The 15,758-nt window shown below is 36.3% G+C and overlaps 1 protein-coding gene across 2 annotated transcripts in view; it reads right to left on the reverse strand.

The window, feature by feature from the left end:
- Nucleotides 1–212: 212 nt before the first annotated feature.
- The window catches only part of FAM169A (family with sequence similarity 169 member A), a 68,356-nt gene continuing 52,810 nt past the window's right edge, over nucleotides 213–15,758 (reverse strand). For both annotated transcript variants that reach the window (XM_020998493.1, XM_020998490.1), the window contains 6 exons: nucleotides 15,528–15,634; nucleotides 14,138–14,192; nucleotides 13,338–13,488; nucleotides 9,094–9,259; nucleotides 6,419–6,622; nucleotides 213–2,919 (listed from right to left, as the gene is read on the reverse strand). In XM_020998493.1, coding sequence (XP_020854152.1) covers nucleotides 2,374–2,919; nucleotides 6,419–6,622; nucleotides 9,094–9,259; nucleotides 13,338–13,488; nucleotides 14,138–14,192; nucleotides 15,528–15,634 — 1,229 coding nt within the window. In that variant the 3' untranslated portion in view covers nucleotides 213–2,373. The remainder of the gene's footprint in view (nucleotides 2,920–6,418; nucleotides 6,623–9,093; nucleotides 9,260–13,337; nucleotides 13,489–14,137; nucleotides 14,193–15,527; nucleotides 15,635–15,758) is intronic.

Genomic DNA, 15,758 nt, shown 5'->3' on the forward strand with positions numbered 1-15,758 from the left:
CTTCAAAAGGTATATAAACTGTGAGCCTACCACCATGATGATCTTTGGTCTAAGAGAGATGGCCAAATGACCATCCTCTTATTCAGAAATGTGCTGGTCTTATTAATAAAATGATTTAATTACCCAGAAACTATGTCTCTTGAACATTTTTAATTGCCACATAACTCTGGGATGGGTGCTGCTTACCTCTGATTGATACACCATTATTAGTCTTAATCTTTCAAGATTTTTTATTTAATAACCATTTGTTAAGAAAACAGATAAGTGGCCAAAAATTTGGCTTTTGTTCAACAAACAGTGAACGTGAAAAAGGGCAGAGTGTTCAAAATCCAAAAAGTTCCAATAGTTTGTTTGCCTTGAATCTCTCATCTCTGCAATTTTGGATTCGCTTTCCAAAATACGAGCCCCCAAAGGTAAAAAGTCATTGAGTTTAATCAACATCATCTAAATATATATTGAAGAAAGCTTCCCAGTACCTCTTGTAATGATAGAAAATCAAAACATAACCTAAACCCAGATGTGCCAAATGGCTTTTCACATTCACCATACAAGGGGTCCTGTCCTAATGTATCTACTTGCTTTTCAAACTACATGTGCATATCCAAGAATCATTGATAATATCAAAGAGTAATTAATGTGAGATTTAATATTTTAAGACTATTTCCATTTCTAATAGAAAAGTTTTTTGTAACTCAGTCACAATCTGGGGGTGAGAAACAGTCTTAACTCCCCACGATGAATTTGACAGTAGTAGGTCACCCGTGACTGCATGAGTCACAACACCATCTGCTTTACAAACCTTCAACCAGGACAATGGGACACAAGCAGACCCAGAGCGAGGGCTGAAGCTTCCAGCACAGTTCATAACTCTGGCATCCATGATAGATCCTGCAGCCCTGCTCACACCAAGGTCAGCCCCATTCTGTAACTACAAGACATGGGGCAGGTGGGTAAAACTCATTGAGGGATAAAGACAAGACCCCAAAACAGCTACCAACAATTGTATGCCAGAAAAAGGCAGTAGGAGGAAAATTTTCTGATAGAGGGGGACCCATCCCAAAGGCTTAGAGAGGTATTTGAGAACCACAGGGGCACTAGGTTAGAAAAAAAATTTCTGTAACTAGGGTTCCATAACCAAGCCAAGGGACCTCATAACAGGAAAACGATTTCACTGCTCTTGAATTCATGTGATATAACAGTGTATCAGGAAAAGATAAGCTACCAAATGGGCTGGTAACTGGATTCAATAAATGGACTCAAAGGTAATACTTAATTCCTAATGTTTTTGTCTTAACACATAGGACAAATCTCTACCTGACACAACCAAAGGTATGATAACTCCAGTGGAACCAAAGTTAAGGTCATAAAATGAGGTACACAATAAGTGAGAAATTTTAACACAGTGCATGATTGGGGTGAAAACTGAAACTCCCTTTAAGGCTCTTAGCATCTGATAAATTCAAGTGTTAGGGATCACAAAAAAATAATTTATAGCAAAATAACGAATTTAATATAATTTGAATATAATTTGTTTACCCAACACCAAAGGATTAATGCTCCTATCACTGGGAGTCTCAGATCACAACATAGAAGAATGACTCAGGAATTGATGCGTGTGTGTGTGTGTGTGTGTGTGTGTGTGTCTATACACCAACACAAATGGATGGAAGAATAAGCTTCCATGATTAGAATCAGAAGCCAAAGTAACACTATTTACATACCTTTGACTTAATATAGTTTTATGGTCATGCTGTTAGCCATTTGAAGATGATTACCTTTTAAATTCTATTTTAGTGATATTTTTAGATGAGTTGTTGCTGTCTTAAACACTCCTCTCTTTTAAAAACTGCTTGGAAATGAATTTTGCTATTTAAGAGTAAGATTGTGAAACACTTTATTTTGTATGAAAACGTCTTAGTATAAAAGTATAACTTGCAGTACAAAAGATGATTTCTGTGATAAGCAGTGGAAATTTGCTACTTCCACAGCAGCCTTTGTATTTATCATATAGTTTAAAAAACAAAAGTAATGGCCATTTATCTCCACCTGCTAAAGATGAAATCATCTTTTATTTAAAAAAAAAATGAAATCACACTCTGATCTGGTGATCCAAAATATGAATGTGGTGGGTTAAAAAAAAAGTTTTTATATATAGTGCAGAAAATGTCTTGAAAAAATTAAGAAAAAGAATGGTGAATCTTGATTCCTACAAGAGGGAAAAAAATTGCATCACAAATAATTCCAACCTGAAATTTTGGAACAACAAATGTGTTTATCCTCTATCCCATGTGGTTTTGTTAACTGTCGTATTATAAAAAACTACACCAACTTTGTTACAAAGAGGATTTTTTAGACTGATATTTCTTCCACCATTCAAGCTAGCTTGGCTTTTTTCTTAGTGGGTCCTTTGTACCCTTTGGCCTTTCTTCTTAAATTCCGCCTGTCTATTACTGGTACTTCAACTTCTACCTCCTCAGAACTGCTATCTGCAGCCTTCTCGGTTGACTGGGTGAAATGATCCTGAGGCTCTGAAGATGCTTCAGACTGTTCTTCTGACTGATTCTTTTGTCCTGCATTTTGGATATCTTCAAGTTCAACTACTACGGGGGAACTCTGAGAAAGGGTTGTTGTTGCTGGATTTTCCTGGGAATCAGGGACCATTTCCTCTCCCTGATCTTCCAACGAGGAAGATGTGTTGGGTGACACATTTTCGGAAACAGATTCTTCTGATGCTTCACCTACCACAGAGTTTGAAAGACCATTATCAGATGGTTCTTCCTTCGGCATTGTGGCAACACTATCAGAACCTACCAAAGGAGGTTTCTTTCGTGGAGCTGGGAGAGATTTTTCTTCAGGGCTCTCTTCTTCATCATGTAGGCTTTTGTCCTTCACCATTTTGGAATCAATCACATCTGTGGCCTTAGGGGAAAAAAAAGGAACAAAGTTAGACACTAAATAAATGGATAAATCGATTCAGCTCTAAGAACTATGATCTTAGAATCTGGTGACGCTTAGAAAGCCAGACTCCAGTCCTTCCCCCTTGCCCCTACATTTCTGAGTCTAAGGCTTCAAACTGACCATCATCCTAATTTTCTCAAAAAACTGCTGGCTCAGAGAAATGGAAATATAAGGGAGAAATAAAAAAAGTATCTGAAAATGTCAGTTTCATAAAGAGCCGCCATAAACGCAAAAACAAGTCAGAATCTGATTCTTTAAAATAGGGTAACATTTCACCAATGTGGATTATAATTTGAAGGAACTTGTAGGTAGGCTCAAGCTCAAGTTTATCTTTACCCTACCTACAAAGTAAGTATTTGTTAAGCAAAATAAATTTACAACCAGATGGCAGGGAGAACATCTGCATCCAGAAGAATTGATAAATAGGGGCAGCTAGGTGTTGCAATAGATAGAGCACCGGCCTTGGATTCAGGAGGACCTGAGTTCAAATCCAGCCTCAGACACATAACACTTACTAGCTGTGTGACCCTGGGGAAGTCACTTAACCCCATTGTCTATCCTAAAAAAAAAAACTTGATAAATAGATGTGTAGAATTTCTCACACACACACACACACACACACACACACACCCCTATTTGTGTCTAACGGTAGCCATCTTGAGGGCAAGGGTGGGGGAGAGGGAAGAAAAGGAGGAAATAAAAGTTACATGATAACTTTGTTATATATATTTAAAAGGAAAAGCAAGTTGTACATAACAGATTTGCAGTTTTGTGTGCAATCATCTTTTTTTTCTATTCTACTATGTTATGGAAATGCTTGTTTTATTTCTTGAGTTCAGAATAAAATAAATAAAATTTTTAAAAACTGACAACACATTTTCCAAGCACCTATTTATATTCAGAGGACATTCCATTTAAGAAAAAAATTTCCCCCTAATTTAAAAAAACTAGTCTCTTAAGGCTTTCTAATACTTGGCCATACTCTGTCCTAAGTATTCCAAAGTACTACTACATTAAACAAAATTCAACTTGATTCAGCTTTCTGTAAAGATTTTTTTACAGGGGCAGCTAGGTGGCACAGTAGATATGACGATGGTCCTGGAGTCACGAGGACTTGAGTTGAAATTCAGGCTCAGACACTTACTGTGTGATAGGGGGCAAGGCACTTAACTCATGTTTGCCTCAGTTTCATCATCTGTAAAATGGGAATAATCATAGCATCTACTTCCCAGGATTGTTTCTAGGATCTGATTCCAAGGTCAAATGAGCTAATAATTGTAAAGTGCTTAGCAAAGTTCCTGAACATAGTAAGCACTATGTAAATGTTAGCTATTATTATTATTATTATTATTATTATTATTATTATTACTACTACTACTACTACTACTACTAATCCAAATTGGCAAAGTCTCTAATTACTGATTTTAGTGCATTCATTATGTTTTATGCACTAAATGTATATCCCTTTAGCCATGTTATTTTGCATAAATACACTGTTCCTTTGATTCAACAATTATTTGTTAAGGATCTACTAGGTATTACAGTGCTGGGGAAGCAAACACAAAAACTGAACAGTCTCTGCCCTCAAGGTGCTTACGTTCTATTGGGAGGATTCAATATGCACAAAAATAAGCATAAGGAAAACTGAGGATGGAGAGAATGCTGCTACTAAGTGGAGAAGGGGATATGCACTCAAAGGAGAGCAAAACTGAACTGAGCTATAAAGGAAGATAAGGTTTCTTAGAGACAACAGTGGAGGAGAGAGTGCACTCTAGAAAAGGTAAATGGCTGTGAGGATGTTTGGAGGTGGGAAATAGGGTACTAAGTTTGGGAAATGGGACAGTTTGGCCAGAAAGCAGAGTTCACAAAAGCTAGTAGTAGTATGAAACAATACTGGAAATCCTGGCAGCTCACTTCACCCTCTCAGTTTCTTCCTCTGTAAAAATTTATCCTCATAACAATACCATGATTGTGGTACAGATATAGGTATCTATACCACAATATCTATACCACAATCATGGTATTGTCATGAGGATAAATGAAATAATATAGAGAGTGTCCCAAAAGCCTCATTAAGCTATTAAAGCTTAATTTTATGAGCTATTAAAGTTCAAAACAGCACTGGGACTTTTGAGACACCCTGTATGTAAAGTACTATATGGATTTTAGCATTGCAATGATGATCATCTTTGGGTTTGATTTTGTTACTACATTAGCCAGGATATGACCAAAGTACACGAAGCAGACCTTGGTGAAGGAATCCCACTATCAGCAATTTCTCTAGAACTAATGCAGGAAGTCCACAGAAACAGAAATTTTACTACAACGCACAAAATGGCAAATATGAGTCAAGGGGTCATAGTAAATATGGAATATTTTTTATTTTTTGCAAAATGTTGACTGAAACAGATTTGATGCCCATTTCATTGTCTTATACATACTGACCAAAAAGAGATGCTCAGTGCCAGTAGAATTTGTAGGCTCCTTAAGGACTTTTAAATTTGTCTTTGTGGGATCTAAGACATCGCCAAAGGCCTGGTGATGGAAAATGCTATCCACATCCAAAGAAAGAAATATAGAGTGTGAATGCAGATCGAAGCATACTATTTGCTATTTTTTTTCTCTTTTGTTGAGGTTTGTTTCCTCTTTCTGATGGTTCCTCCTATTGGTTCTAATTCTTACTTACAACATCACTAATGTGAAAATATGTTTAATAGAAATGTATAGCCTATATCAGATTGTGTGCTGTCTTGGGGAGGGTGGTGGGGAGGGAGGGGGAGAAAAATTTTAAACTCAAAAGCATATGGAAGTGATTGCTGATAAATCAAAATATATTAATTAAAAAAGAATCACAAAAAAATAATGTCTTTGTGTTTCATGACACCTAGCATACATAATAGATATCTTTTAAGTGCTGACTGAACTGAAGTGAATTATTAAAACTCACCAAAAAGAAAGAAGAGAAAAGGGCAAGTGGGAGCCAAACTGTGGACAGCCTTTAAATGCCAGGCTAATTAAGGTAAATTAAGAGCCACTGAGGGTTTCTGCTTAGGACAGTGACATCACTGGCTCCAATTCTTAGAAAGATTATTCTGGCAGCTGCATGAAGGATTGATTAGACAGGGGAGAGATTAGCAGTAGGGAGACTGACTAGGGACTATTATGGTAACCCAGGCAAGAGGTAATAGGGTCTGAACTCTGATGATGGCTGCTCCCCTGGAAAAAGGTGAAAGATATGAAAGTTATAGAGAAAGAACTGGCAAGGCTTGTAACTGAAAAGAGAGCATTATTATTCTCTGTGGGTTCTGGAAATGTCAAAACACCTGCCAATCTTATTTTCTTGGCCAATTGATGCTTTAAAATGTATAAGTTAATACAAATTCTGAATCCACAGCAACATCAGAAACACACGAGGGTTACCTTCCTTGTTAGGAAAGAAAAGTTAGGTTATTTCCCTTACCTCATCTGGTGTAGCATCCTCAGGAGCCTTTGTCGATTCAACCGTGGGTAGAACAAGGAGACTTCCAGATTCTTCACTGGAATGACCAGATGCCCATTTTGAATTTCCATCCAAAGCATCATGGGTAGTGTCCTCTTCAGGTTTTAGTGAGGCCTTTATGGTATCTTCCATTACCTCACCATTCAGGGGTTCTAATTCAGATTCCTGTGGCATTATTAATTTTTTTTTAAGTGAAAGCATACACAATTACAGACTATCTTCCTAAAAATAGGGAAGAACGATCCTGATGAATTTAATTCAACGTAAAATAAGCTGTTCTTGTTACATCTAATATTACTAATTAATCCATAAGATGTTCTTATGAGGTAACTAGGGTAAATTTTATACCCATTTCTAAAATGAGATTAAGGCCTCCTGAAAATCAAAGAGAAGTGGAGGCAGGCTCCAAAACGGGGCCTCAAAAAATGACTCAGGGCAAATTTAACCTTATCTTGATGGTGACAGGGAGCTACTAAAAGTCTTTGAGAAAGACAGTAACATGATAAAAACTTGAGTTTTAGAAAAAGTAATTGATTCTGCATACTACTTTTAGATTAGAATGCTAATTAAGGTATTACAGTAAACCAACTTTCAAGTGATAAGATCCTAGAACAGAGAGGCAGTAGGAATAGAAACAAATGACATTTTTGAAAGTAAAAGCCATAATAGAATTTAGCAGCAAATGATGAAAAAGGGGAGGAGATGAGGTAAAAAAAAATTATAGCAACATTTTGAGCCTTGGTTAAGAAATGTGGAAGCTGAAGACACCTAGGCAGAAATGAGAAACTGAATTTAGGATATAAAATATCTACGAAGCAGCCAAGGGTGAAATGGGAGGACTGTCTGATTCACAATAACGTGCATAACAAATAAAAGTTCAGGACTCAGCCCTTCTACTCATTTAACCCTGGTAGGCCTCACTTTACTTATATGCAAAATGAAGGGGTTCCATACCAAAGGATTTCTAAGGTGCCTTCTAGCTCTAAATTCTATCATCCTATGGTTTGTTTTGGAACATCAGTCAAGACTGGAGACAAAGGTTTGGAAGCTACCTACAGAGCTTAGATAAGGCCAGAAGAAGAGAGACGGTTTTACAAACCAAGCAGGAAAAACTGTGCCTTGTAAATTGTCCATAGTTAAATAACAGCAAAAAGGTGACGGCTGAAAAGACGGAAGAGAGTATGGAGAGGAAAAAGAACCATAACGAGTATATTGTGCCAGGTAGCAAAGGTAGATAAGTGGGCAGCCTACACTTGAAAATTAAAGACTGATGAGAGACCAGTAGAGTGATGGGGATGGAAGCAGGATTTCAAGAAGGAAAAGAATGGGGAAAAGTGAAAGACAGAAACCACAGACTACTTGTTCTAGCAGTCTGATAATAAACACAAGGAAAAATAGGATAATAAAGAAAAAAGACAACATAATCAAGTGAAAAACTTTCCCCAAGATAATGAAGCCTTGAGCACATGGTGAAGAGGAAGAGAAAGTTGTTAAAGAAGAAAGGGCTGGTACTGGGGGAAAGACTGCAACATTCCCTCATATCCGGTGTCCAAGGAATACAGGTAGAAGAGTTAGTGATAAGACTGACACCTCCTCTGCCTCCTAGAAGTTAGGGTAAATGGGATAAGGAAAGTTAAGTGGGAAGAAACAATGAGAAGATGACAGGCAAAGATGAAGGTAATGACAGAAGGTCATGCTAGAGAACTGGTAAATGATTCTTTCCTCTTGTTTAATTATGTCGTATTCCTTCCACCAAAATAAGGACATCAATGAGAGCTGAAAGTGTCTGCTGGTTAGTATCTGTATTCCACAGAAAAGCTGTTTGCATAAAAATGCATGATTTTTAAAAGCTGCTTAGAAACAGGCTCTTATCTATTTGCTTAAAACACCTGGTATACCAATATTTCAATAACTAATGAATCACAAAACAACAATATTTTTATGGTCACATGATATTGGAGTTCAGAAGAACTCTCAGGCAATGATAAGAATGGGAAAATTTACTTGTGAGTGATATTTCAAAAGTATTTTTCCACTATATTGGTCTGATTTAAGGTCCCTAGGTGAGTGATTTGGTTATGAGCCCAAAACATGAGAACACCTTCTTCTGGAGAAAGGACTTCCTTTTACAATAATATCCACTGTCGTTTGATATGAATATGTGCGCACATATATACCTGTGCATTGTTCTGATGTGTATTTCAAATTTTATATAACATATATTGAAATGCATTTAATTTTGTAAACTAACTTATATTATAAATGCATTTAGGGATCTCACTATTCAAATAAATACTATAGCAAATCTTTTAAGTTGTATAATTAACCACCCTCTCCCCCATTTATCTTTTGATTTCATTCAAATTTTACATGGTAAAGTGTTGTGGGTTTTAGTTTTGGGGAGTTTTTTCTTTTTTTGCTGCAAATAAAGGAACCTCTATTTCTGCCCCCTTATTAAGTTGTATTCTTTTATTATATGGATAATCAGAATTATATATCTATATTATAATATCATATAGATATATAATTTTACTATATGAATAAATAATTACAAACAGTAGAACTTTTAAGTTTATTTCTTCATTATATTTTATTAACAGCAAAATAATTTTGATTTTTATTTTGTGGTCTCATACCTCTTCGTCATCTTTCTTCTCCGGAACTGATTTATTCAACCCTTGTGTTTCTAGGGTGTATTGTTCTTTATCTTTTTTTTCCTGCTCAAAATCAACCACTCTCTCATCTGGTTCATCTTCAACTAACTCTTCTGAGCTCTCAGATGTACATGCAGTAGATTCCAATCTAAGGAAGAAAGTTATTTTTGTTTTGTTTTCTTAGAAAGGGTGATAGAATAGTGAGAACTTAAGAATTGGACAAGGCCACGAAAAGCCAAGTAGTTCCACCCCCCCCTCCCATGAATGGATGGATCCACTTCTATAAAACTTCCCAGAAAGTCATCATTCAACTGTGGCCTATAATCCTCTAGCAACAGAGAACTCACTACCTACAGCAAAACAACTCATTCCATACTTCTGTATGTAAGTTTTCCTTTTTCTGATCCAAACAAAATTTCAATCCCTATAACTTCTATACATTGATCCTAGCTCTGGCCCTTTGTAACTAAACAGAAGTGAGTTCTTAGAAAGTCTTCTGTATGTCCAACTACTCATAGCAACGGGTCGCAAAACAAGGAAAACAAAGTAGATATTCACCAGGTGGGAAATAACTAGACAAAATAGCATATGAGTGTATTGGAATATTACAATAAGAAACAATAAATGTGAAGCATGGGGATATCCTATTGCAGCTGAATGAAGTAAAAGCAGAATAATATGTACTCTGATGAAAATAACAAAAATGAAAACAATACAGAGTAAGTAACTGTAATGACCAATATCTAGACCCCTCAAACGAGATGGCAAAACATACTTCCTTCATTCTGTCAGGAGTGAGGGAGAAAAAGACTCATGATGGAAAATGTTAACCACATCTAGGGAAAGAACTATGGAGCCTGAATACAGATTGGAACATACTATTTTCTTTTCTTTTTTTTTCTCCTTTCTCGTGGTTTTTCCCTTTTGTTCTGATTCTTCTTTCACAACATAACTAATATGGAAATATGTTTGATATGATAGCCTGTATCAGACTGCTTGCCATCTTGGGAAGGGGGGAGGAGAGGAAAGGGGAAAAATTTGGAACTCAAAATCTTATAAAAGTAAACACTGAAAACTAAAAATAAATGAATGAATGAGTTAAAAAAAGATATGAGGGACAGAGAGGGAAAAGAGGAATATTCTGGATTGCAGAATGTTGTACATATTGCTAGACTTGGTCTATATTGATAAATTTTGCTTAAATGGCTTTTCTATGCTAAAAGGGGGGAGGTTCAATGTATATGGAAGTTGTGTGCACACTAGTCAGGAAATTACTATTATAAAAACAAAAGCTATCAATAAAGCACCTCCCCCCAAGTCCTTCCCTTCTTGACACAATAATCCCTCAAATATTAGAAGATAACAGTTATGTCTTTACTGTGTTCTCCCTCCCCTCCAGCAAAAATTCCCTAAGTTCCCTCAACTGATCTTTGAAATGGCTTGATTTCAAGGCACATTTCATTCAAGATCCATCCTTCCCTTGGTTAGTGGTTAGTGCTCAGGAAGCTCTACTACTTAACAAAAAAATGCCTGGAATATACTGCCTGGCAGGCACTGTCTGTCCTCAATTGTGTGCCAATTTTGATGGAAGGAATAGGATCCAGTTGAATGGGGGGCAGAGGGGGAAGGTTGCTATAAAAAGCAAGAATGCTTTGTCATTTGTTAATAGCTTTGACCACTGCTGGTCCACCCACTCATTCTGAGGAACATGGGCTGTCGCCATATCTCCCCATTCTATGTAGCAAAGTGTGGGTTGGTATATAGTGCTCTTAATCAGTAAATCTGGGGCTTTTCATAAAGAAATGATAAATGCAATTAAACTGCCTGTCTGAGAGAATAAGTCCTCTCAATAGTTTGGTTTCCTGCTTCCTGACCTGTTCTATTATGTCAATGACTGTTCCTAAAATATGATGTCCAGAAATGGACACAATACTCCAGATGAGGTCAGGGCATAGTACTCTGGAGCTGTGTGCCCTTCCTCATTCTGGACACATATTCCAACAGCACAGCCCAAGATCTCATTAGCTTCTTATACTGGCATACAACATTGCTGACTCATTGAACTGCAAAGGTCAATTAGGTAACTTCTACTTTTCTACACATACACACACACACACACACACGTAGGAATGTTAAGAAAATTTAAGCACTTAATACACACAATTATATATATGTATGAGTGTATATGTATTCTTAAATGCTTAAATCTTAATATTCTTATATATACACATATACACAGAAAATTATCAACTGCTTTCATAATGAAGTACAGAAATATTTTTTGAAAATCTGAATAGTATCATAAGCAAACTAGAGGATCTTGAGAATGAAAGGACTCCTACAGCAGTGATTCACTGAAGTAGATAAACAGGTCCATAAGCAAGAGCCAGAAGATATGGAAAACAACATTTTTTAAAGCTGCCAGTTTTCTTTTCCATCAAAGCATACGTTATTAGTGACACATTTGTGGTAGCAAAGAAATGCGAATAAGATAGGTCATGGATTAAGAAGCAGAAAAACAAATTGTGGTCCATGAATGTAATACAATATTACTGTGCAGTAAGAAAAAATGAAAAAGAATCCAGAAACATGAAAGACTTATAACAACACCATATGAACTGATGTAAATTAAGTAGAAAACTAGGAAACCAATTTATGTAATGACAACAGTGTAAATTGAAAGAACAAAATGAAAACAAACTCAAAATGAATTCTATGAAATTATAATGACCAAGCTTACTCCCAAAAGAAAAATGAGAAAATGTTCTTTTGTGTTCTTTGTTTCAGAGGTTAGGGAGAAAGGGTGGGGATGAACGGACTATGGATGTGGAAAATTAATTGCACAGACCATCAGATTTGGGTAATATTGTTAATTTTGTTGAACTCCTTGTTTTCGTGTTGCTTCTTAAATCTTTGTTACAATGGATGACTTCCCTGGGTAGAGAATGAGGAGGTATATAGATGGAAATGGAAGAACTGTGTTCTCATCTCTCTTCTTTGGAGTTGGGCTTGGCCATCATAATTTTTGGGGGGAGGCAATCAGAGTCAAGTGACTTGCCCAGGGTCACATAGCTAGTAAATGTCTGAGGCTGCATTTGAACTCAGATCCTCCTGACTTTAGAACTGCTACTCCACTCACCTGCCCCTTGACTATTATAATTTTGAAACATTCAACGGCAATGCTTTGGTTGTTATTTTCTTTACATTTATGTTGTTGTAGTAATTCTAAGCGTTGTTTTCCTGGTTCTGCTAACTTCACTTTATATCAGTTCATATCAACCTTCTCCATATTCAGCATGTTCATCATTTCTCAAAGCACAGTAACATTCTATTATATTCGGGTCCCCTACCTTGCTTAAGCATTTTTCAGTTGATAGGCACCGACTTTGTCTTCAGTTCTTCACTACCACAAGTGCTGCTATAAGTATTCTGATATATACGGAACCTTTCTTTTCATTTATGGACTTCCTTGGGCATATATGCACAAATGGAACTGCTCGATGGACACTTCAGGGACTTTCTTCACCTAACTGAACAGCTTTCCAGGATGGTTCAATCAATTACAGCTTTACCTGGGATTACACAGTTTGCCTATTGTTCCGTATGGGCAATCGACAATTCTTGCCATTTTTTCCATCTATGCCAATTTCCTGGGTACAATCTCAGATTAGTTTTCATTTGCATTTCTCTTATTAGCAGTATATTTGGTGCACGAAATATGCCACTAATAAAAGAAATACAAATCAGAACTAATAGTTTATAATGCTTGTGAGAACCATTTGTATATGACTTATTGGGAAGTGGATTTGGGTCTTACATACTATATTTCTTCTAGTATTGCCCCCATTAGATTGTGGGCTTCCTGAGGGCAGAGACTGTGTGTTGCCTCTTTTTATATTCCTCAGTGCTTAGCATAATGCTTAGCGCACAGTGGGATCTTAACAAATGTTTACTGACTGAGCAGCAGTATTTAAGAAAATATTTTTAAGCCTGTAAATTCTTCTTTGAAGGGAGTTCCTGGTTAGGAATTCCCCCCCTTAGCAGGGCTGATCCACATCTGCTCTGCAAGCTGACATCTTAGGGCACGTAAGAGATAAAGCGACAGCCCCAGTGTTACTCAGCCAGCATCTGTCAGAGAGGTAGGACTCAAATCCAAATCCTACTACCAGCTATCTACTTTGCTCCATACTATAATATATGATGAAAGTGCATGGTTGGTTCTTTACCTGCTTATTGGAGCCACAGATGAAGCCTGGGGAGTGTTTTCATCCACATCTTGAAGAGGGTTAATTTCTGAATCATGAAACCTCTTTCCAATCTTTGGACGTTTCAAATTAGTGGTTCTTGTTTGAATGTTAATAGGTGTATTATCAAGTCCTAAAAGACAATAAGCCTATCCTAAAGTAGATATCTAGGATGACACATTTCCAGCATACACTGAAATACAGGAACTAGATTTTGTTTATATATTCACTCTATATTTCTCATGTTCCTTACTCATTTATGCCCAGTTAGTTGTTCAAAAGTAACAAACACAATTATATCAATAACAATAATGGTCTGTCTTACAAGGACAGCGCCTTCATAATCTCTATTTTTTTTAAATCAGATTTTATCGATGTTTTTTGTTTCTTACATCATTTTAGTTATCCCAAATATCCTTTCTCCTTCTCCCAGAGAGCCATCCCATGTGACAAGAAGTAATTTTTTTAAAAATGAAAGAAAAATTAGCTCAAACTGGTTGATAACCAATATGCTTCTAAATCCCATTTCATTATTTCATATCTCCAAGTCGGGGGGGGGGGGTGGTGGTGGTAGTGGTGAATAGGACAGGTTTAAGTATCTATTTTACAAAAGAGGAAGCAGATGCTCAGGATCATTAACTGAATGACCCAAATTCATATTGGATAGTTTAGTGGTAGAGACAGAATGAAAGAACTCCAGGTTCTAGGAGAAATGAAGAGATGCTAAGAACACAGGAAGGTCTCAAACATTTGGCAACTGAATGACCAGTAATATTTCTTACCTTCAGATGTACTTGCACTGGTGTCTGAGATACCTCTTCCTCTTACAGAATCAACCTAAAACAGAGCAATACATTAGATTTCAAACCTTTTTACCTATATTTTTCTTCAAGGAACATGAGCTTCTTCAGTTGCAAATATTTTATATATAATTGTTTTATCTGTACCTTTATGATTAAGTATCATTGCATGTCAATTTGGGTTTTTTCAGTCAGAGGCGGGGAACCTGCAGCCTTAAGGCCATATGTGGCTTTCTAAATCCTCAAGTGCAGCCTTTTCAGTGAATCCAAATTTTATAGGACAAATTGTAAAGGCCACATGTGGCCTTAAGGCTGCAGGTTCCCCAACCCTCTTCTAAGACATATATAATTTAAATGGCTATGATATTTTATTGACTTTTAATATACATTTTATCAATTCATTGTGCTCTGCAAGTCTTTTTCTCCCTACAACACATGCACATATGTATGTCCACATCCCCACTTCGAAGAATCCTAAGTTAGATTGTTAGTGGATTTTGAAAAGCTACAAGAACTCTATTTTCTTTCATTTGAATTAAGTACAAAATGATTAGGAAAGCTAAGTCTACCGTAATAAAAAATTTAGTATAAAGATTTAAGGAATGTTCCCACAGAATTTCTGTGTTTATAAACTAAAACAGAATGTTTGGTCTCAGTTATATAAACATATGGCCAAATGCCATATAACTTAGTGTCAAAGCCATAATAGGTATATGTTCCTAATGGACTTTTTTTGTTTCAAATAATAACTATAAACTTGTGTTTTGGTTACAGAACAACTCAGAGCACAGACTAATACAAAAAGACTCTACAAGTGACAAACAAAAGAATTTATTGTTTCTTACAAATGCTGAATAAGAATATTGTATAAATTCATTGAATCTCAGAAGATGGAAGAGACCTTTCTCAAAGACCACCAAGTCCAACCCATATCAAGACAAAAATTCATCCTACAACTTTTCTGATAAGTCCTGGCTTTCGAGACCTTTAATGAAAAGGAGGTGACTATCCTCCATGGGCACCCATTCCAAATGCAAATTAATCCCTCTTATTTTGTATAGTATATGTCAACTCAGGTTTACCTATATTCACTTTTCCTAAAGCAAAGAATATTTCTATTTCTCAATTTCACTGTTTTCTCTTAGAATAAGATGTAAGCTCACTATCATTTCTGAACAACTTAGCAATGATAGTTGAAAATCTGTTGAATTTGTTATGCTTTCCTCCAAAAGACCATTTTTACAGAACATACAAGAAGTATTTGCCAAATAGACTACAACATTCACAACCATAAGCTGGATTGAGTTTTTTTGGTTATACACACAAAAAATACATTTTACTTTCAGAAACAAATGTGTGCACCTACAGTTACCTGCATTTCATTGGGCTGGTTTTCTCCGCATCCTATGTCATATTCGGGAGTAGGTGCAGAGTCACAGTCTTCATACGTGAGTTTTCTCACTTCATTTTGAGAAACCTCTGTGCTTAGAAGAATTTGAAAAAAGAAAAGCAAGCCCACTTAACATATTTGGCTATAACATCATCATCACAACCATTATAATGTTACCTAAGATGTGTTTATAATAACCACCCAATCCTCAAG

This window comes from Phascolarctos cinereus, unplaced genomic scaffold (assembly GCF_003287225.1).
Source record: "Phascolarctos cinereus isolate Bilbo 61053 unplaced genomic scaffold, phaCin_HiC Scaffold_4;HRSCAF=312, whole genome shotgun sequence".
Classification (NCBI taxonomy): domain Eukaryota; kingdom Metazoa; phylum Chordata; class Mammalia; order Diprotodontia; family Phascolarctidae; genus Phascolarctos; species Phascolarctos cinereus.